The sequence below is a fragment of the Medicago sativa genome, chromosome 8, assembly GCF_051527215.1.
Source record: "Medicago sativa cultivar Bolivia chromosome 8, Bolivia_mono, whole genome shotgun sequence".
In the NCBI taxonomy this organism is placed as follows: Eukaryota; Viridiplantae; Streptophyta; class Magnoliopsida; order Fabales; family Fabaceae; genus Medicago; species Medicago sativa.
Window position 1 is genome coordinate 32,744,059 of NC_140756.1, and position 22,589 is coordinate 32,766,647.

The 22,589-nt window shown below is 32.9% G+C and overlaps 2 protein-coding genes across 2 annotated transcripts; both read left to right on the top strand.

Moving 5' to 3' along the window:
- Nucleotides 1-59: 59 nt before the first annotated feature.
- LOC146898540 (TMV resistance protein N-like) lies at nucleotides 60-7,246 on the top strand. The gene is made up of 6 exons (XM_085732493.1): nucleotides 60-1,710; nucleotides 2,342-3,449; nucleotides 3,689-3,988; nucleotides 4,155-5,096; nucleotides 5,183-5,695; nucleotides 5,942-7,246. Exons 1-6 carry the CDS (start codon nucleotides 1,241-1,243, stop codon nucleotides 7,097-7,099), a joined length of 4,491 nt encoding a protein of 1,496 aa, XP_085588619.1. The 5' UTR covers nucleotides 60-1,240; the 3' UTR covers nucleotides 7,100-7,246.
- A 3,271-nt stretch (nucleotides 7,247-10,517) lies between these two features.
- LOC146898541 (CO(2)-response secreted protease-like) lies at nucleotides 10,518-18,227 on the top strand. Its single transcript, XM_085732495.1, has 11 exons — nucleotides 10,518-10,636; nucleotides 10,724-10,827; nucleotides 11,187-11,284; nucleotides 13,173-13,334; nucleotides 14,719-14,830; nucleotides 15,016-15,520; nucleotides 15,727-15,827; nucleotides 16,115-16,357; nucleotides 16,687-16,801; nucleotides 16,917-17,124; nucleotides 17,493-18,227. The coding sequence occupies exons 1-11, from the start codon at nucleotides 10,547-10,549 to the stop codon at nucleotides 18,038-18,040; spliced, it is 2,286 nt and encodes a 761-aa protein (XP_085588621.1). The 5' UTR covers nucleotides 10,518-10,546; the 3' UTR covers nucleotides 18,041-18,227.
- Nucleotides 18,228-22,589: the final 4,362 nt, after the last annotated feature.

Here is a 22,589-nt window from a genome sequence, read left to right on the forward strand (position 1 = left end):
ATAAGAAATTTTGTCTTGGAAATACTAGTCTTGTCAAAATAATAATTATATCATTTTTCTAAACAAAAGTTACCTCTTGATTCATTAAACAATGTCTTTAGAACACTTGGTAGCATCATCAAATTTTTTACACCTTTGAAGAGTTTCTTTTTTGTGTGAGTTTTTATTGTATATTATGGAGTTGGGGATAGATATCGTTTCTTCCCACTCATAATTGGTCTCATGATAAGGTACTATTTACTTTTGATTTCAAACATAGCTTTTTAAATTGTACCTTATCATATTTGGTCTCATGATAAGGTACTATTTATTGCTCTCATGATAAGGTACTATTGTTTTCCACTTAAGCTTCATTGCTTCCAAATAACATATCTAGAGTAATAAGCATCATATTAAAGTCATATCAGAACGAAGTAAAATTAAGATGTAAGACTATAACTTTCATGAAGGCACATAAATCAATATCAAAATTATAAATGGTTGAAATTGGATACCAAGACGACAAAGAGGGATTTTTGGGTGTATCGGAATAATAGCCCTCAGTCGAGGTTAATAGAACTCAATAAAGGGTCTGTCAGGCATTGTGCGTAACATAGATCTCATTTCCACGCACAACGCTAACTCTAATGGACCAGAGTGGATATGAAAACAACCGGAACTGATTGGATGCAACGGAAGACAACAACTACTCTTTGGAGGAGGTGTTGTACCTGAAAAGACTCCAACGCTTAAGTTGTGATTTGTGAATCACGTCAGATTGACCTGAATAACCATTTTGGACTCGGTGTCCCTTTACACCACACCTATAAAAGGACTCTAATTATTGGTGAAAGATACCTTCTCTATTATGATAAAACTTCTAATATCTCCTAAAATTCTCACTGACTTGGGTGTTGGAGTTGACTTGAGCGTTGGAGTTCTTGCGGTACACCACCCCTCCGAGGAGTAGCCGTGGTTCTCATACACATCCAATCAACTCCGACAGCGACTGTTGTCTTCAAGTCCACTCCAGATAAAAAAGAAAACTAAGAATCAAAATAGTAGCAAAAAGGGTACGTGCAAATAGCTGCACCTAATCTAAATTTATTTTTCAATCACAAGCAAACAAATTTTTACAGATTTATGTGTTGACTTTGGTAGAGAGAGAGAGAGAGAGTCTCCTAAAATAAATAAATATCACCAACCATCATCATCTTAGCATACCATTTCAATCCCTCTGCTTACACACATACTCCCATTAATGGCTGGTCGAGGTTCCTCTTACTATGATGTCTTCTTCAGCTTCAGAGGTGAAGACACAAGACTTGGTTTTACAGGAAACCTCTACAGTGCTTTGAGTCAACGAGGAATCCACAGCTTCTTTGATGATAAGGAAATTCGAAAAGGAGATGAAATAACTCCATCACTTGTTAAGGCAATTAAAGAATCCAAGATTGCCATCATTGTTTTTTCTCAGAACTATGCTTCTTCTTCCTTTTGTTTAGATGAACTTTCCACCATTCTAGAGTGCTATGAGGAGAACAAGGGTCAGCTTGTTTTACCTGTTTTCTTTAACGTTGATCCTTCTGATGTACGACACTGCAGAGGAAAATATGGTCAAGCATTGGAAAATCTTGAGGAGAGATTCATGGGTGACAAGGAGAAACTCAACAAATGGAGGGTTGCTCTACACAAGGCAGCTAGCATAGCTGGCTTCACTTTCAAGAATGGGTATATATGCTACTTATCTTTTCATTTCCTTTGGCTTATCTTGTTAGAAACACTCTTTTATTGGGTGAAATCCATACAAATCACACCATTTTTTGTGGGACCTAGTGTTGAAAGGAGAGTGTTATTAACACTCCTAACGACGAGGACTAGAAATTGTAAGGAGCAATATAGGAATTTACGAAATAGAAAATCAGTCCTTCAATTAATGATCAACATTGGATCCGAACTAGATGGTTCAGATAGGTGATCGGGACTGCGATCCAGTGGACTTTTGGGCGTGTCCATAACATGAGTCTGCCTTGAGTTGGATCTTAGTTGGATTTGGATCCTAACTTGGATTGGGCCTTGGCCCAGTTTGAAATATAAATAAATCAAGATTTTAATATTATCTTAATGTTAATTAAATTATTTGAATCTCTGTTAAGTTAATAGAATAATTTGCATGAACTATTTCTGGACACCTAGAATAAGAGAGAAAATTTTGTATGACCTAAAAATGTATTTAACTCTAGAATTTAAAAAGAAAAGAAACGCTTAGACTATAATATTACATTTGAAGTACAAAACCATAGATATAATGCATTTTATATTGCTTGGCTTTACTTCACACAAGCTTTTTCTTACTGAGCAGGAATGGATATGAATGTGAATTCATTTGGCGTATCTTCAAGGAAGTCTCCCTCAAGGTTAATCGTACACTTTTACATGTTGCGAATTATCCAGTTGGATTGGAGTCTCGAGTGGATGAAGTAATCTCACGTCTGAATGTTGGCTCTGATGACGTGGTTCACATGGTAGGTATACATGGAATTGGGGGAATTGGTAAAAGTACTATTGCTCGAGCTGTATACAATTCCATTAGTCACCACTTTGAAGGTTTTTGTTGTTTTCTCGAAAATGTGAGGGAGAATTCGCGCAAATATGGCTTAGGTCATCTCCAACAAATGGTTCTTTCTGATATACTTGGAGACGAGGATTTTAAGTTGAGAAATGTCAGCAATGGGATGCCAATGATAGAGCAAAGGCTCTGCAGTAAAAAGGTTCTTTTGGTTCTTGATGATGTTGACAAAATAGAGCAGTTGCAGGCTATTGCTGGAGCACCTAATTGGTTTGGTTTGGGTAGCAGAGTAATCATTACAACTCGGGGCTTAGGCTTACTAAAACATCATGAGGTTAAAAGAACATATGAGGTGGAGGAGTTGAATGACAAAGAAGCTCGTGAATTGCTTTGTTGGAATGCTTTCAAAACTGACAAAGTTGATTCAAGATACACCGCCATTTTAAACCGTGCAGTGGGTTATGCTTCTAGGCTTCCGTTGGCTTTGGAAGTAATAGGTTCCAACTTGTTCGGAAAAGGGGACGACGAATGCACACGTACATTAGATCGGTACGACCGATTTCCAGATAAAAAGATCAATGACATACTTAAAGTCAGCTATGATTCCTTGGAGGAAGATGAGGGGAATGTTTTTCTTGACATTGCTTGTTTCTTCAATGGACATAAGTTGGCAGATGTTGAAGATATACTTTCGGCTCATTATGGTGTCTCAGTGAAATATAGCATCGAAGAACTGATTGGAAAATCTCTGATAAAGATTGAAGGTGGTCTTATGACATTACATTACCTGATACAAGACATGGGCAGAGAAATTGTCCGACTTGAATCACCACATGAGCCTGGCAAACGTAGTAGGTTATGGTTTTGTGAAGATGTAGTCCAAGTTTTAAATGAAAATAAGGTAAGACTGATTTTGTTGGTTTAATTTTTCATTTGTAATTTTGGTTTGTCTCTTTTAATTATAATATGGCATATGTATTTTTTATCTATCCACTCATTTCTAATATTCTGTGGATGGCATCAATTCACAATTGTTTTTTCTATCATCTTAGTGTAATATGCTACCAATTTACAATTTTTCTGATATGTTTGTTCCTAATATATTCATGTATTGTCATTGGTTGGTGATTGTCTTAAAAGGGAAGTAGCAAAATTCATATCTTAATTCTGGATTTTCCTAAAGATGAAGCGCACATGAAAGGACCGAAAGGTGAAGAAGTAAATTGGGATGGAGAGGCCTTCAAGGAGATGAAGAACCTCAAAACACTTATTATTAGAAATGGTAGTTTCTCCAAAGGCCCCACACATCTTCCAAATAGGTTAAGAGTTTTGAAATGGCAAGGATATTCTTTACCATCTTTACCATGTTATTTCCATCCAAAGAAACTTTCCATACTCGAGTTACCTGATAGCTGCTTAAAGCCATGTGAACCAATTCAGGCAAGTGACTGTGCGACTGTGTGTACGTATTTATAAATTCACATTAACTTCACATGATTATTCATTTTGATCTTTTATATTTAGTCCAAAATTTGTACCAAATACATCAACTTCCGTTGACCAATTTTTGTCTATATTTTGATACGGAGGGAGTACTTTTTTGCAGGCATTTTCACTTTTGACAATTTTGGATTTTAGCAACAGTGAATCTGTAACTGAGATACCTGATGTATCTGGTGTCCGAAATTTAGAAAAATTATCATTTAGACGTTGTGAGAATTTAGCTAAAGTTCATGACTCAGTTGGACGTCTGGGAAAGCTTATGATATTGGATGCTTCTGGTTGCAAGAATCTGAAGACTTTTCCACCCATCATGTTGACCTCTCTTGAACAACTCAATCTTTCACATTGTTCAATTCTTGAGAGTTTCCCAGAAATATTGGGGAAGATGGAAAAAATAACAGAAATTCAAATAAGGGGGAGTCCTATAAAGGAATATCCATTTTCAATTCAAAACCTTACTCGGCTTCAAAAATTGGAATTGCAAATGTGTGGAATGGTTCAGTTACCTAGTACCATTTTTATGTTGCCTGAACTAAGTTTGATGCATGTTTCAAAATGTGAAGGGTTGGCCTTATCTGAACAAGAAAAATGTGATAAAACGGTGCTCAAGTCTTCAAACGTGAATCATCTTGTTCTCTCAAACTGCAATATATCCAATGAATTTCTTCCAATAGGTCTTAGCTTTTTCTTCAATGTGAAAGATTTAAACCTATCAGGTAATAGTTTCATAACTCTTCATGCATGGATCAAAGAGTGTCATCTTTTGAGGAATCTTAAGATGGATGATTGCAGTCGTCTTCGAGAAATTATAGGGATTCCGAGGAAATTAGAAAGAATTTCTGTGAAAGGATGCATATCCTTGAATTGCTTAGACCTCGGAGTTCTTCCTGAATGCACTGAACAAAGTTGCTTTCTGAAGGAACTGATTTTGGATGACTGCGTGTGTCTTCGAGAAATTACATGGCTTCCATCAAACTTGGACAGTTTTTCTGCAAAAGGATGCACATCCTTGACTTCCCAGATTATTAGCATGTTATGTAATCAGGTCCTCTCATTATGGTATCATCAATTACTTTCAATGTCTAAATGTTGTTGGTGAAATTTTAACCATTCTTTACTTACGATTGACAGGAATGGGTAGAAGCGGGAAACAAAAAGTTCTTTTTTCCGGGAAAAAAAATTCCAAAGTGGTTCGAGCATCGTACAAGGGGAGGGTCAATGTCTTTCTGGTTTCGTAACAAATTCCCTGCTATTTCTCTCTGTCTTGTTATCGGACACGGGGATGAGAAACATATCAAGGTCAAGTTTAGCCCTCGAGTATGCATCAATGGCAATAAACAGTTGCTTGGCTGTCAGAAAATCTACGAGTTCATGATAGCAACAGATCATGTGCTTTTGCTAAAATTTGAAGATAACGAGGACGTAGTGTTTTCAGATAATGAGTGGAATCATGTGGAGGTGTCATATGCGGATCATATTACCAACAGTGAGGACTCTATCAGAGAGGTGGCTAGCTATTGCGGAATCCATGTATTATATGAACAAACATCTGGTTCGAGGAATGTCCAATTCCATCCTCCACCACCAATGCTAAATGTGAGTTTTGATTCAAAATCAATGGCGAAACCACAACAAAGAGTCAAGGTTAAATTTTCTTCTGGATTCTCTTGTGTTTTACCTCAATTTTTTATAAAATAAAAATGGGGAAGGGGAAATTAATAATAATTATTAATTAAAGTGATATTAATAACCATTTTACAAACCGTCACTAAGGAGATTTGATACAAAATCAAACTCTTACAACTGAGTTGATACTTGTGGACAAATTCAAGGTTGCTCCATTCTGGATTCATATTCAATTCATCTGTTTTTTTTCTTTCCTTTTTCCAGATTGTAACAGAGAAACCCCCGAAAGATCTGAATACGGTGTTATCTTTGACGCAACCTCAACTTAATGATGGAGATAAGGTCCTAGCCCCTCAACCAATAATTCCAATTAAGAGTCCTTTGGAGGATGTCATAGGAGAAACTTCAAAAAATGGTAGAGAGGATGAAGAAGCTTATGCTATTACAATCCAAAATGACCATCCTTGCATTGAAAGACGTCATGAGCATGATGCTGTCCAACCGGAATCAGTATCCTCTTGTGAAATTCAATCCGAAGAGTCTACGTCTACTTTCAACACTAAAGATTCTGTCTCAGATGACCCCTTCGACCGAGTTGGTAGAAAACTCTCTATTAGTGGCCTGGAAGCCACATCTTCTGGTGCGAAATCTAAAGAGTCTTCTTCCAACACTAAAGGGTCACACTCAGATTATGTCATCAACTTAGTTGATAGAAAACCCTCCGTTAATGGCCATGTAACCATATCTTCTAGAGCTGATTCTCTTGGATCAATCAAAGAGGCTATCAATGCCTTGGAGCTGTTAATGGTTAAGGACTTATCTGAAGTCTCTTCTGATCCTGCTACACAGTTTGGACTACATCAGCTATTGGATGTATTGAGTAGAAGGACTGTTGAGGTGCAAGAGGCTCTTGCAGAGTTCAAAAGAAAGGCAGTGACATCTTGCCAAGAATTCCAATCAACTGTCGAGTCTGTGAACAAACTGAAGAGTAATGAAAAGCATCTAGAAAGAATTCAGCAAGAGACTATCACAAGTAAGGGTCGACGGAATGATCTCAAAAACTCAATAAAAGAGATTTCTTTGGCCATCGAGGCTGAAAATAAGAGGAAGACGGAGCTAGAGGTAGAAATTTCTAGCTTGAAAGAACAACTAGATGCCAAAGGAAGAGACCTTGAACAACTTTTGTTGAATCTCAAGAATAAGGAAGCAACACTCTCAACTTATTCAACCAATTGTGCTTCTTTGAATGATAAAGCTCAAAAGCTATTAGAAGAAGCTGATGTTCTACTTGCTGCTAAAGACGAGGGTGAAGCTGCTGAAGTAAAGCAGAATAGGCTCAAGTCAACCTGGTCCTCTGACATAACTCTGCAGATTAGTAAAATCAAGCATAACATTTTTGGTTCAGTTCACAATGAATGTTGATCTCTAATATAACCTGATAATAGGAACTAATCTTTGTATCTTCTCACTGCATTATCAAGATGGATCAGGGAAGTCCTAGCACTTAATTTATTGGGAATAAGGAAACCATTTTTAATTAATCAATTCATAAATTCTCTTCATTTTCAACCTGAGTAGTTCGTGATGCTTGTAAACTTTAAATCATTTTAAAAGAATATATTAATCTCTCGGTATCTATAGTTTTACCAAATTTTTAATTAAGTATTGATTTAAAAAAAAAAAAAAAATTAGGATAGTCCTTGACAAAGCCCTTCTATGAGTGTTGGAGAAGGAAAAACTTTGGGATAATGACATGCTTTGAAGTGGCTAATGGAGCTGCAAATTCATCAAAATGTCTTTGGGATCTTGGTGTAGTGAGTTTTTGGTTGTTTTGTTTGAGGCTCTTCGTGGTTTGAGTCCTCATTTGTTGACTGATACTATGAGAGTATCCTCCTATTGGTATCAGTTTTATGCCTTTTTTTTTGCCTTAAAAAGCAATAAGAAAATGGTGTGGGGGAAGAGTCAATATATGTATTTGCAAAAATACATATAACTGGTCGTTGGTATATACATCAACAGATCAACTGGAGTTTTTTCTTGCAATGATATTATCAGATTGATTTAGTATATTTGAAAAATCAGTTGTAGGAATAATACTAGAGTAACTGGTCGTTGGTATATACATCAACAGATCAACTGGAGTTTTTTCTTGCAATGATATTATCAGATTGATTTAGTATATTTGAAAAATCAGTTGTAGGCATAATACTAGAGTTAATGTTTAGAGATGTTATATTCAATCTATTCAGTTGCAACAAAGTTCAGAAGCCAGGTAAACATGTCTATGATGATTTAAGGGATTCCAACTTAGGTTGTAATTCATATTCAGAGTATCGAGAACTTCATAATACTGATAAATTGTGAATTAACATTGAATTGAATTACAAAGAGTGCAGTACATGTATTGCTTGTGGAACAAGTAAGCTTTGACCATAAATTACCATAATTTATTCAATCTATCTGCATTGCTTGGTTTAGTCAACTTTGAAATTGTATTGCTTGGTTTGAAATGAAAAGATTATTGCACAAGACTTCCAAACAGACCCTATAGTATCATTTGACCACCACAAAGGCTTCAATGGAGCATCCTAGCAATATCACGTTTGGCTGCTTTACTCCTAACTTTTGTCATGCCTTCATCAGTTTAAGCTTGATTGTGTGGCATAACTTCTTATTGTCTTAACTATTCAGTTGTCAATGGAAGGGGATTTAGTAATTAATAGTTTGACCGAGAGATAAATAAAGTCTAACTAATAATTATTTCGATTAGGATTTAAAGTGGAGTGATTATGTGAAGTAATTTTTTTGGAAATTTTTTCCCACTCTTCCCTCTTCTCACGGCCTTCGTTTTTGACTAAAATACCTCCGTCGGTCAGATTATATAATACTAACCAAAAAAATAAATCTCGGTGGATCGGATATACACATTGAATGGTTAGAATAGCTCTTCTCATATTTTCTAAGGGTATATGTTTAAATCTCGTTGTTGATATAAGAATTTCGTAGATAAAATATATTTAAGTATTTTTAGAAATAAACGGCTCTTGGGTCGGAGACTGAGTTTTCATTTTTTTTTTTTATAAGTATTCTTTAAAAATCTTGAGACTTTCTTTGACCTAATGAGACCAAAGCTCGTTAAACTAAACTATTTATTTACTATTAAAAGAAGGAGAATGCTAACCATTGCCCTTGGGGCATTGGTTAAAGTACTAAAATAAATAAGTTTACATTGAAAAATGGTGTAATTATTGCTAAGAAAAAAGTACATTAATGAAATCCTTAACCATTGCCCTTAGGACACTGGTTAACAAGACCCTTAAAAAAAATACTAATGCATAGGACCGAATGAAATTAGCAAACAAAGTACATAATTGCACATATGGATATATAGAATTCTCCTTCCCCGCTCTTTAGCACAAACAGAGACAAATATACTTGCATTTCAAGCACAAGATTTGCTTTATTTCATTAATTAATACATCTAATCTCAAAATAAAGAGAGAGCATCTGCATGGACAGGTAATAGAATCTCACTTTTTCTTTCTTTTTCATAAGAAAACGGGTGCTCAAAACAACTACATCAATATAACCATTTTTTTTTTTTTTGGTACAACATCAATATAACCATTTGAATTAACATATACAACTAATTCACTGGCATGCAAAATTTATATTTTTATTTTGCTACTGGCATGCACAACGGTACAAACATAGTATTTCAATAACAAATGACAAAAAAAATCCACCACAACCATCTGTATTTTTTAGTTACTGCTACAAAATAACGAAGGTTTCTTATCTACGCACAAATGTTAGTATTTTTGTTAAGAAAAAATTTACAATAAGAAAGAAATACAAGAAATAATTAATATTTTATAAACTTTCTTTTCAATTCTTTGATTATAATGATGAGACAAAATATTTAATTTTTTGTAAAAAAATAAAAATCGAAGTTTTGAAGGATACGAGACTTGCAAGTTGATGAATGACGATGTTGTTTTTTTTTTTTTTTTTTTGGATGTTTTATAGGTTTGAAAAAGTTACATATTTTAGTTTATAATTTCCATAATTTAATATTAAACAACTTTGTTACCAATACTTAGTATTTGTAGCGATTGATAATGCCATCACATGTTTCATGCTTCAAGAAAGAATACTAAGTATTGGTTTCTAAAGTATTGGTAACAAATACTTAGTCTCAAGTATTGACAAAGTCTAGTATACTTAGACTTTCATGCTTCAACAAAGATTCTTTCAATGAATTCTTTGTAGAATTCATTTAGCGATTGGTAACAATGAATGAGACAATTTAGCTTAGTCTCAAGTATTGAAAAAGTCTAGTATACTTAGTAACAATGAATTCTTTCAATACTTAGACTTTCATGCTTCAACAAAGAATACTAAGTATTGGTTTCTAAAGTATTGGTAACAAATACTTAGTCTCAAGTATTGAAAAAGTCTAGTATACTTAGACTTTCATGCTTCAACAAAGATTCTTTCAATGAATTCTTTGTAGAATTCATTTAGCGATTGGTAACAATGAATGAGACAATTTAGCTTAGTCTCAAGTATTGAAAAAGTCTAGTATACTTAGTAACAATGAATTCTTTCAATACTTAGACTTTCATGCTTCAACAAAGAATACTAAGTATTGGTTTCTAAAGTATTGCTTCAATAAATTCTACTTGAGACTAACATTAGTTTAACATAAGTGGTGGACCAAAAAGAATGAACAAAGATGCCATCACATGTTTCATGCTTCAACAACCTTCTTATTTTATTAAGAAAAAAATACACACACTTAGCCTATAAATGGACGATTGCATGAGCAACTCTATTCATTAGAAGCAATTGATACATCATTTTCAAATGGAGTGGCTTTTGCAATTCCTTCATCTCCTCTTTCTAGCTTCTCTTATATTTAGTAGTAGTAAAGCAATTTCAGATCAAATTGCTAAGGTTCATATTACACACACTTCCCCTATGTCTTTATTTTTAATTATTTTTTATGACAAAAATCACCAAAGCTTCTCCTATTTTGTGTAGCCTTATGTTGTTTATATGGGAAATTCATCACCAAATAACATTGATATAGATGGCCAAATACCAGAATCAGTTCATCTTGAGTTACTATCATCAATCATTCCAAGGTTTCTCACTAGTCACTACCATCACTATATTCATATAGTTTAATTCATTCATTTTTTTTTTCAATATGTCCAAGTAATATTCAACTTAGTTCGCAAGTGGACGATGAGATTGGTCCCCTTAGATTAGTCAGTTCATGGATCATACCAAATTTTCAAAAAATAAATATTCAACTTTGTTTTTGAGCTAAGGGACACCAATGAAGATATAAGCATATTCAAAATTTGATCCCTAAAATCTAACATAACCCTTAACTAACATTTTCCTATCAAAGAAAATAAATACATAATAATTATATTTAGATTAATTGAAATTTTTTTACCTAATGGAAAACGTTCTTCTCTTTTTTCAATTTTCGCAGTGAAGAAAGTGAGAGGATAGCACTTATCCACCATTATAGTCATGCCTTTAATGGATTCTCTGCCATGCTTACACAAAGTGAAGCTTCTGCATTATCTGGTATTTCATCTTCTCAGTTATATTGTTGAGTTTATGAGAATTCGGAGAATTAGAACGAAAAAGAGCCATAAGGTTTTGATTGAGAAAAGATTATCAGAGAAACATTCGGATCAAAAGATAGAAAATGTGTACAAACTAGTCCATATTTATAGGACTTATTGGACTAACCTATTGTGTAACTAACTTCAAACTCCACTAACTAACTTGTAATCCTAATTAACACACTAAATCCTATGAATCTTAACATATATAGCCTACACCTTTGCTATCTTCAAATGCCTAACTTTTTTAACTTCTTTTCTGCTTGTTTTTGTTTTCGTGTGAAGTGATCATTTACTCCTCTGCATATAAATTAATAATTTTGCTTGACAACCTAAACTATATTATTGTTCAAAAAGATTATCATAAAAAAAAAAAATCAAAAGATGTACAAGAGCAACAAAAAGTATTGTTGGAAGGAAATGGTTGTTTAAATAAAAAAAAGTACTATATTTATTCTTTCAAAATAAAAAACATATTTATGAGAAGAAAAAAAATGAACAAATAAGAAGGAAATGTGAAAATAAAGACGTATAAAGAAGTATATATCGTTTTGATAAAAATTAGTATTTTAGTTACAAATTTGAAACTAAACATAAAATTAGTATTTGTGGGTTTAAAAATAAAATATACAAAGTTGAAAATTGCTCTTCTCCCTTTCGAAATTGTTCATTCCATTTAACCAAAGGAATTAACTCACGTTGTGCACTTTTCAGCGTGAGTTAGCTTCCATTGACACTTTTAAGATTGGTTGACACGATTTAAAAAGTGATTGAACCGATTTAAAAAGCGTCACTGTGAGTTAACTATCGCTGAAAAATACCGAACGTGAGTTAACTCCCACTGGATAAAGGGAATGAACAATTTTAAAAGGTGAAGGGTAATTTCCAGTTTGTAATTTCACTCTAAGTGGTAGAGCTTATAGACAAAATGGACTTCTCTCAAAAAAAAAAAAAAAAAAGACAAAATGGACTGGGCTCCTCAAAAACTCCAAAATACCCTCTTCAGATTCTAACCCCTAATCATATCGCTTGATGGTGTTTTATAATTATGTCGATCAGCCCATAATTACTACGGTAGAAAATGGAACACCATCATATGCTAGGATTGACCGGAGATTGGGGGTATTTTGGAGTTTTTAAGGTACGAACAATCCAAGAGGTCTAAAGAACAATTTTCTAAAATTAAACGATAAATTGTAATTAGATTCTTTAGCTCATCAGGATTAAGACTGTGTATCAGGCTAGGCTTCGGGCTACCTGCATGACATGATGAATTACTTCCAAAGTATTGAGATTGAATATCTCCTCAACCTTGTTATGTAATTCATTGAATATTCCTAAGATTGGTCAAACAAAGTTGATGTACTTATCTAATTCAAATTTTAGATCAAAAACATTAATTTTTTTTTATCAATTTTTAATTGAACATTGCTAGATATCCCTAAGGATTTTATAGTGAGAGAGTCCCGAATTGAATTCCAACCTATTAAAATGTTTGCTGGCCGCAAAATATGGAGGTGAGGTTCTTATTTTTTATTTTTTTTTACTAAGCAGTCAAATAAAACTGAAATCTAATAGCCATTAATTTGCCAACACATTCGTGAACTGTTCACGAATTTGCTTTTCGCTAGATCTATCATTTCCGTTTTTAATTATATTTGATATCGGAGTACTGACCAATATTTGAGTGTTGAGACTATCTCTAATCATGAGTGACTTAGACTAGATTCACCTAAACTTTTTTATGTTGTAACTAAATTGGATTAAGGGCCATTAAATGACTTTTATGATAGTATTAGTACTGTCCCTTTGATGATGACTATCAATGTTGTATGGTTTGTAAACAGGCAATGATGGTGTGGTGTCAATGTTCGAAGATCCAATTCTTCAATTGCATACAACCAGGTCTTGGGATTTCTTAGAGTCAGATTTGGGAATGAGGCCTCATGGCAATATTCTTAATCACCAACACTCATCAAATGATATCATTATTGGTGTTATAGACACTGGTACGTCATAAACAAAATATACTCTATTCATTACTTTTCATTTGTCGGTTTTTCACAAAGAATTAATTTAATTTTTGTCAACAACACTTATATATTTGCAATTTCTCTATCCATTATTTGTTAAATACACTTTTACTATATTAATTTAATCCATAAATACACTTTTACTTTACAATATTAAATAAAAAGAAATGCAAAGACACTTGTCAAAGATAGGATGTGATCTAAAGGAATAATTCTTGGGTGAACACAAGAATTTGGACCCTCTATTTAATCACAAACACAAAAAAGTGAACATGTTATAATCATTAGAAAATTAATAATTATTTAATTGTTATTTTTTCTACCTTTTCCTTTATACGTGTGTGAACAAATAAAAAGTCCAAATTTCTTACTTAATAAAGCCAAAACACTTAATTTTATAGTAAAAGTATTACTAGTGCTAAAAGGAAAATATAAATATTACCTTCTTTATCGTTGCATGTTACTTTTTTTTTTGGTTGCATGTTACTTAACCAGAACAATTTTTGACTTCACTCTGACATGAATATTTGTTTTGTTATAATGCACACTGCATTTGTATGATGAATAAATTTTGGATATAATCTACCTAAATACTTTTATGCTAACTGAGAGAAAACATGCAAAAACTATTACACTATTCCCATGCAACTTTATGCCAACTCAGATACCTTCAATTAATATTATTGGCTTATCTTGATATTATTTTTGTTTTCAATGGTATATTATATAATATAGGTTTACTTTAGCAAGTATGTATTTATGCAGAATAAAGTATAAAGTGAAACATGCATGAGTCAAGATAGCAGCTAGAGTGAGCTAGTGATGTGAGAAAAAGCAACCACTATTCCTTATAATAATGCTAATGAATAAATAAAATTAACTTTGCTTTCTCAAATAATCCCCAGCTACCAAAGAATCCATACACTGGCACAAACTTTCTCTAGAAAACATTGTAAGATAATGTTAAGTTGTAGCCACCTAGTTAGAGATACAATTTGTTGGGTGTTTGTTATTTATTTTGAAATACATTGTAACTAGAGTCTTTGACACTACGACGAGTACATTAAAGTATCACCATAGTTTCAGGCTCTTTAGACCGACTATGAGACTAATCCCAGATCGACGGGTTGCACAGGACTTTATCCCTTGGTTCTTGGCCTCCCAATATGACAAAACTAAAGTGAATTGAAGTGTGTATGTAGCATTATTCTTCTAAAGAATGAATCCATGTTGAGCATTCAATAATGTCAAATGTTATCAGAATGTAGACTTAATGTGCAGCAACAATTTTCTTCCATATTATGAACAATTTGCTTGAATATTATTGAATTGTGTTATGTTATTTCTGTTCTGCATCAAGGGATATGGCCAGAGTCACCAAGTTTCAAAGATGAGGGTATAGGGAAAATTCCATCAAGATGGAAAGGAGTTTGCATGGAGAGCCATGATTTCAAGAAATCTAATTGCAACAGGTCAAGATTCCTTAGGAACAGTGTAGTAATTTCCATTTTTCAATTCCTTGACTGTTACCCTATTTGGATTCATTAGCAAGACCAGAAGCTCACATCTATTGCTAACTCTTTCTATATTTTGGATTTGACAAAATTCGTAATTGATTATATGTTACATTTAAAATTAAAACTTAAAACTACTGCAGAAAATTGATAGGAGCAAGATACTATAACAAAAAAGATCCCAAAGGTTCCCCAAGAGATTTTAATGGACATGGAACCCACACTGCATCAACTGCAGCTGGTGTCATTGTTAAAAATGCTAGTTACTATGGTTTAGCAAAAGGAACAGCAAGAGGTGGTTCACCTTCTGCTAGGATTGCTGCCTATAAAGCATGTTCAGGAGAAGCTTGCTCTGGTGGCACTCTATTGAAGGCTATTGATGATGCTATCAAGGATGGAGTAGATATAATCTCGATCTCTATGGGATTTAGCTCAGAATTTCTATCGGAATATTTGAGTGATCCAATAGCTATTGGAGCATTTCATGCAGAACAAAGGGGTGTGATGGTTGTGTGTTCAGCTGGGAATGATGGTCCCGATCATTACAGTGTTGCCAACACAGCGCCATGGATATTTACAGTTGCAGCTTCTAATATCGATAGGAATTTCCAGTCAACCGTTGTCCTTGGAAACGGGAAAGCTTTTAAAGTAAGTTTCTTGATCTCCAAGCCAAAAGAATGACGATAGACCTAACTATGTATGAAGTACGAACACAAGCACAAACACTAGACACTGATATGTAGACACCGATATTAATTGAAGAAAACATAATTGTCGGATACTTACACGTGTTGGATATTAGACACGCATTTGATCTAAAATTAATTCAATTTTCCGTTTGTTTGTGTTGTCAGGGTGTTGGCATTAACTTCTCAAACCTTACTCGCTCAACGATGTTTTCTCTTGTTTTTGGAGAGGACGTTGCTGCCAAAAAAGCAACAAAATCGGAAGCTAGGTACATAATTGTGATACTGATTGTTCTTATCGTGTTACTGTCATCCTTTTTTAAGCCTAAAATAACTTAGTTATCATTTCATAGCTCAACTCTAATGAGATATATATTCAAATTCAATATTGTTTTTGTTGTTGTTGGTAAATACTAGTAGTATATAAAATATATACCAATTAGTTTTATGTCATCAACACAAGCAACATATATACATACACACATAGTTATATTAAGCCTCTGATACTAGTTGACAGAAGCAGTAAGAAAAGTGTGAAAATGTCTCTAAAATGCAGGAACTGTTATCCTGGATCACTAGATAACAAAAAAGTTGCAGGAAAGATTGTTATTTGTGCTAACGATGATCAAAATCTTACACGCAAAATGAAGAAGCTAATTTTACAAGATGCGGGAGCCGTGGGGATGATACTCATTGAGAATGAACACATAGATCCTCCCTTTGATGCAGGTCAATTTCCCTTCACAGAAGTTGGCAATCTTGAAGGCCTTCAAATCCTTAAGTACATAAAATCTACCAAGTAAGTACCATCATCATTTGCATAAAAACAAATAATCGCATAAAATGTTAAATGCATAAACAAGGTTTTAAGTTACAATCATGATTGCAATTACAATATTTTGTGGTCAAGATGCAGTTGCAAAGACTTCTAAAATCGCATGATTGCCGTCACAGTTTAAAACACTTATTGAATGCTAAAGCCTAAAAGGTGAACATCTTTGTATAAAGGAAGAATAATATAAGTAAATAAAATGGTTAAAATTATTATCATTCTATCTATAAGTTGATTGGAAACAGTTGAAAAATAATATACCATAGATATGCTCAACCTATCATGTTCTGTTACAGGAAACCAACTGCGACAATTCTTCCAACAACAGAAGTTTCTAGATACAGGCCTGCACCGATTGTTGCATCTTTCTCATCAAGAGGTCCTTCAAGCCTTACTGAAAACATTCTCAAGGTATTTTTATAACATGTGTTCCTATTTGCAGTTCATTTCATCAATAAATTAACAAGAATTAAAGAAGCGTCTTTAGAAAATGTACTCACTGTTTTTCGCTGAATCTATTGTTAAGCCGGATGTCATGGCTCCAGGAGTTTCGATATTGGCTGCTTTCATTCCTGAAAAAGAAAATGTTCCAATTGGTAAAAAGCCATCGATGTTTGGCTTAAAATCTGGTACATCTATGGCTTGCCCACATGTGTCGGGTGCTGCAGCATTCATCAAATCAGTACATGGAGGATGGAGTCCTTCAATGATCAAATCAGCATTAATGACAACAGGTAATCATAGACTAAAACCTTTTTCTAATCTTTTAATGTATCACCGACACCTCAGATTAGAGGCATGTATGTGCCGGCCAGACAGCAACACATGTGGTTATATGCAATGATTTATATTCCCTTAAATTATCGCCGGTGACAGTGCCATTGTCGTGTCTAGTGTTTATGCTTCTATTAGTGCATCATATACAAGGGAGAAAGAGAGGATCAATAAAGCACTGACACTTCGACACCAACAGTAATTTGAGAAAATGAAATTGTTGAATGTAAACACATGTTTCTGTGTCAGACATGCCTTCAATCTGAAGTGTCGGTGCTACATAATAGAGGATTGATACTTATGTTGTTTTGTTCTTTCATCTTTTCAGCTACAACCTATAATAACATGAGGAAGCCGGTGACAAATAGCTCAAACTACATTTCCAACCCACATGAAATGGGAGTTGGAGAAATTAATCCACTCAAAGCTCTCAACCCTGGTTTAGTCTTTGAAACAAATGTGAAAGACTACATTAAATTCCTTTGTTACTTTGGCTATTCCAACAAAGACATAAGAAAAATGTCTAAGACTAATGTCACATGCCCAAGGGCCTCAAAAAGTCTTATAACCAACATCAATTACCCATCAATCTCTATAGAAAAACTTAAAAGGAAACAAAAACCAAAAGTGATCACAAGAACAGTTACCAATGTTGGATCCCTTAATGCTACATATGTTGCAAAGGTACATGCACCTGAAGGATTGGTTGTTAAGGTCATCCCCAAAAAACTTGTGTTTTCAGAGAGTGTTCAAAGAATTACCTATAAAGTCTCGTTCTCGGGAAACAAGGCTCGCGGTGGATACAATTTTGGGTCTCTAACATGGCTTGATCGTCGACATTATGTTCACACGGTATTTGCAGTCCAAGTTGAATAAATATGTGAATGCACAGCCAATGAGTTGAATAAAATGGTCTAATTGTGTTTTTTTTTTTTGCATTACTTTATGTTGTGTATGTGAAAGGGCTTGTTACATTTAATGAGCCAACAATAACATGCTTGTATTTTTAACAAAGCTTCCAACCTTTGTTCTTCCATATTGTCAATGGACTTTCAATTACAAATATTGTAAATTTGGATTGACATTACTAGCGTTTTTCTTATAGAAGTATTACAATAGTGCCAGCCAAGTTAAATTTGCAAGATGTAATTTGTAGATGTTTGATTTGATTATCAACTATCAGCTATGGAATGCAAATATGAGCACTAAAACAATAACATTTTCTGATACAAATGAAGCAGTTCACAAATAAAATATCACAAACAGTTAAGAAGTAAAAGAAGATATTGTCTTCATCTGAACATGAAGAAAACTATAACAACAGCAACAACAACAAACCATATCCCACTAAGGTCGGCTACATGGATCAAATTATGTCATTATGTTCGATCATAAACCATATTTCGATCATTAACCTCTAAATCGTTCCTAATAGTTTCTCTTACAGTTCCTCAAAATGTATTTAACCACTTTTTAGTGTATGATTTTTTAACCCAAGAATTTTTGAACAAAAAACAACTTAGCATAAGTCTACAAAATCATAAAAAAAATGAAGGAACTTGCCAATAAAATAAAGGATATCAGTCAAGAGAGTTTTTTTTTCTGGCCCCTCAATATCTCTCTATCCTAAAAAATGAACTTCGAGAGGTATCGATCGTAAATGTTAAAACTACACATATTGCCGCTCGGTAACTAGGAACCGAATGGTTTAAGAGCTTGTTTGGTTTAGCGGTGCTTTTTTTATAAAATCATGGTAAGTTTTCACATTTTTACAAAAGCTTGCTTTTGTAGCTTCAGAATTTTCATGTCAAACTTGCGCCGGGACGTCGTGATATTTGCCTTGCAAAAAGCTAATTCAAACACATACTAAGCATTTTTTGGGGGGTCTGTCATAAGCAATGAAAGGACTTGACTTGGTTAAACCCAAAACGCTGCCCCAATTTCTTGTGGGCCTTAGAAAAAACTTGTAAAAAATTAATGGAAATTACTTTTACCACCCTATGCTATTCTCGCACGCCCTATAAAAGTTTCAAAAATGTCCATGGGGTTTCAGATTATAAAATCCGAAAACATCCAAATTAAGTTTGAATTTTATAATACGAAATATGCGTATAAGCAGCAATCAGAATCTCTCCCATTTTAGGAGTTTTGAATTTGGCTTTTAAAAACAACCAAAAAACAAAGTAAAAAATGATAAAAATCTGTCAAATAAAATTATAAAAATCCCACCAAAAAAATTCAAAATATCAAATAAAACTAATGCAAATTTTTTCGGGTTTTTCTGAGAATATGAAAGAATAAAAAATATGGGTCTAAACGATTTAATTTTGAAATTTGAGGGGCGGAGTCCCATAAGAAGTCCTTCTACAACAGTCTTGATCCTTGATTTTTTTTCCTGATTTTCTAAGGAAGTTTCAGAGCAATCTGATAAAGTAGCTCGAAAACCGGATTTTTGAATAATAACAACTAACAATGACCTAAAACAGAATGATGAAAGTTAGGAAGATTAATATGGTCCGTAAATTGTTTATCAATGTTACAAACAGACTCATAATTTATGCTGATACAGTTCAAATTATAAAAAAAAAAAAGGGTGTTCGTATTCTATAATCCGAAAAAAAACAAGGAAACGCGCCCTATTTTTTTTGAGGTTTTCGGATTATAAAATCCGAATTCGTGAAAAACTCTTTTGTTTCCACCTCGTAACAAAGGAAAAACCCAGTTTGGATTTTAAAATCTGAAAATTTCAAGGCATTTTCGAGAGAAAAATAGGGCGCACGAGAAATGAGTAAGGTGAAAAAAGTAATAGTCAAAATTAGTTTATCAATAGTTTTTTTTTCCTTATGCGTAGTTGATCAATAGTTAGATTTTATTTTTTTGACAACACAGTAATTGATATTTAAAAATAAGAGAATAATTAAGAAAAATTTATAAGATGAAATATTTTCTAAATCTAAATAGATAAACTAGCTAGAAGATTAAATGGAGTTCTGGAAAATTGAGTTTATTTCTAAAATTCTAAAAACCTCAAAGTTCCGAGTTATCAAGAATAAAAAAGTTTTTTAGGAAAAAAAATAAAATAAAATAAAAAGTTTTCGCAAACTACATCATATAGTCTTTTTAAGTTATTTAATTATATCAAGTTAATTTTTTTGAGGCATATCATAAATTGTGAGACCATAAAAAGTTTAACTTTAATCATAAAGACGTATAATTCACATAAAAAATAATTTGATTAACAACATAAACTCTTGTGATACATAAGTTTTTTAAGACCGACAATAAGTATTCAACTTGAAGGCTTTATATCACAATATGCACACAAAGGTCACTTCACTTGTGTATTGAAATCGAGTAATTATATGAAAAGTTCTATAGTAACTTATTGTGTGTACTCAACACATTGTTAAGGGTGCCCCTATATAGAGTCTATAGACGTCACTAATTGGCCAAAGAGCCCAAGTAAGAACCTATAACAAAGAAGAAGAAATGCTTGAAGGTTAAGAAATTAATGGGAATGAGAGAAAGGGAATGGAAAGAATCAAATGAGAAAATTACACATGGCTATGGAAGTATGCAACAATTCTTTCTTAGTTCTTTTGCACAAAAAGAGACTAATTTACTTGCGTTTCAAGCATATGATCTGCTTTAGTTTATTTCACTCATACCATCTTATCTTATTAAAGAGAGGGCATCAACACAGGTAACTAGAATCCCACTTTTCCATTCTTTTTGACAAGAATTCGGGTAAGTAATTGACAATTAAAACTTATTGGCTATAGTATGCATAAATGTACTAACACACTACTAACATGGTACTCCCTCCGGTCCTTAATACTCCCTCCGGTCACTATTATAAGCAAATTTTGACTTTTTAAGTTCATTCAATAAATGATGTATGTGGTCTATATTGTAGATCACATACATCATTTATTGAATGAATCTAAAAAGTAGAAATTTGCTTATAATAGTGACCGGAGGGAGTATAAGAGAAGAATCTTTTTTTAGGTTCATTGAATAATTAATGTATTTGGACTACAATATAGACTAAATACATCATTTATTCAATGAACCTAAAAAAAGAATCTTCTCTTATATTAAGGACCGGAGGGAGTACAACATATTGCGATATATTTGGGTCTTTTCCAAGTGTATGAAAAATGTTTTTTGAAAATAGTTATCAATTATTTCATAGAATTAATCTTTGCATTTGCATGTTATATGTGATTGTTCTTTGATTTAAGAATAATGTATTAAACGAAAAAGTTTAATTAATATGAAATAATAAATAAAAAACTCACAAAAGCAATATAAAGAATAATGTTAGAAATACACTCTTCAAGACACACATCCCAATGCACTTTGATCTATTTTTGGTGACTGCTTCAAAATTATTACTAATTTGTTTTGTTCCTATGTAAGGAAAAATTTTGTATGGTTATTAGGAAAAAAAATTGACTGATGCAACAGTTATGGATTAAGAGTGACCAAATAGAATTAGGGTCTTGTTAACGAGTGTCCCCATGACATTTTTTAAGAATTATAAATAAAGTAATTACTCCCTCCGGTCCTATATTTAAGAAAATTTTCAAAAAAAATGTTGGTCCTATTTATAAGAAAATATCACAACTTTTAAGGTGTAGTTATTGCTTAAAAGACTTTTCTACCCCTTATTTAGTGTTTGTCTTTTTAATATTAGTAAGTGTATTTAGTGCTACACAATTTTTTATGAGGGTATATTTGTAAAAATATTCAAAAAGTTACACTAATTAATGAGTCTATTGGTTTTGACGTTTTTTGGTTTTTCTTCTTATATTAAGGACCGGAGGTATTTCTTAAAAAAATCAAATATTTCAATTTTCGATACATTAAGTACACACCTTTAAAAAAAAACTTACTACTAATTATGATACTTTTTTTTTTAAAGAACTAATTATGATACTTAAAAAGTGTTCTGAAACTACCCGTTAGCATTTCCCATAAAATTACCTAAAATTTATGCGTTCTAATTATTTTCAAACTTTGATGAGCTTTTTTCTCTTTCTAAAGATGGCAACATAAAACAGACAAATATTTACACTCAATACAAGTACAATATACCATGTCAGTGATGTCATAATATGCAAATTGTGTACTCCCTCCAGTCACAATTATAAGCAAAAATCAACTTTTTAAGTTTATTCATTAAATGATGTATTTGATATATATTATTGACCAAATACATCATGTGATGAATGAACCTAAAAAGTTGATTTTTACTTATAATAGTGAACCGGAGGGAGTATTATACCTAATTTTACTACATTGATTTAAGAGAAATGGTATTTTTTCTCTTAAACTCTCATTGTATTTCTACTCTTTCTTCCTTTTTCACTCTAGTGTTTTCTATTAATTTTGACAAGCAATAATGAGTAAATGTGTCCAA

Excerpts from the sequence above, each read along its gene's own strand:
- LOC146898540 (XM_085732493.1), top strand. The coding sequence starts at position 1,241 with ATGGCTGGTCGAGGTTCCTCTTACTATGATGTCTTCTTCAGCTTCAGA. Across the intron at positions 5,097-5,182 it reads TTAGCATGTTATGTAATCAG|GAATGGGTAGAAGCGGGAAA; the intron begins GTCCTCTCATTA and ends TACGATTGACAG. Across the intron at positions 5,696-5,941 it reads AACCACAACAAAGAGTCAAG|ATTGTAACAGAGAAACCCCC; the intron begins GTTAAATTTTCT and ends TCCTTTTTCCAG.
- LOC146898541 (XM_085732495.1), top strand. The coding sequence starts at position 10,547 with ATGGAGTGGCTTTTGCAATTCCTTCATCTCCTCTTTCTAGCTTCTCTT. Across the intron at positions 11,285-13,172 it reads TGAAGCTTCTGCATTATCTG|GCAATGATGGTGTGGTGTCA; the intron begins GTATTTCATCTT and ends GTTTGTAAACAG. Across the intron at positions 15,828-16,114 it reads GCAACAAAATCGGAAGCTAG|GAACTGTTATCCTGGATCAC; the intron begins GTACATAATTGT and ends TCTAAAATGCAG.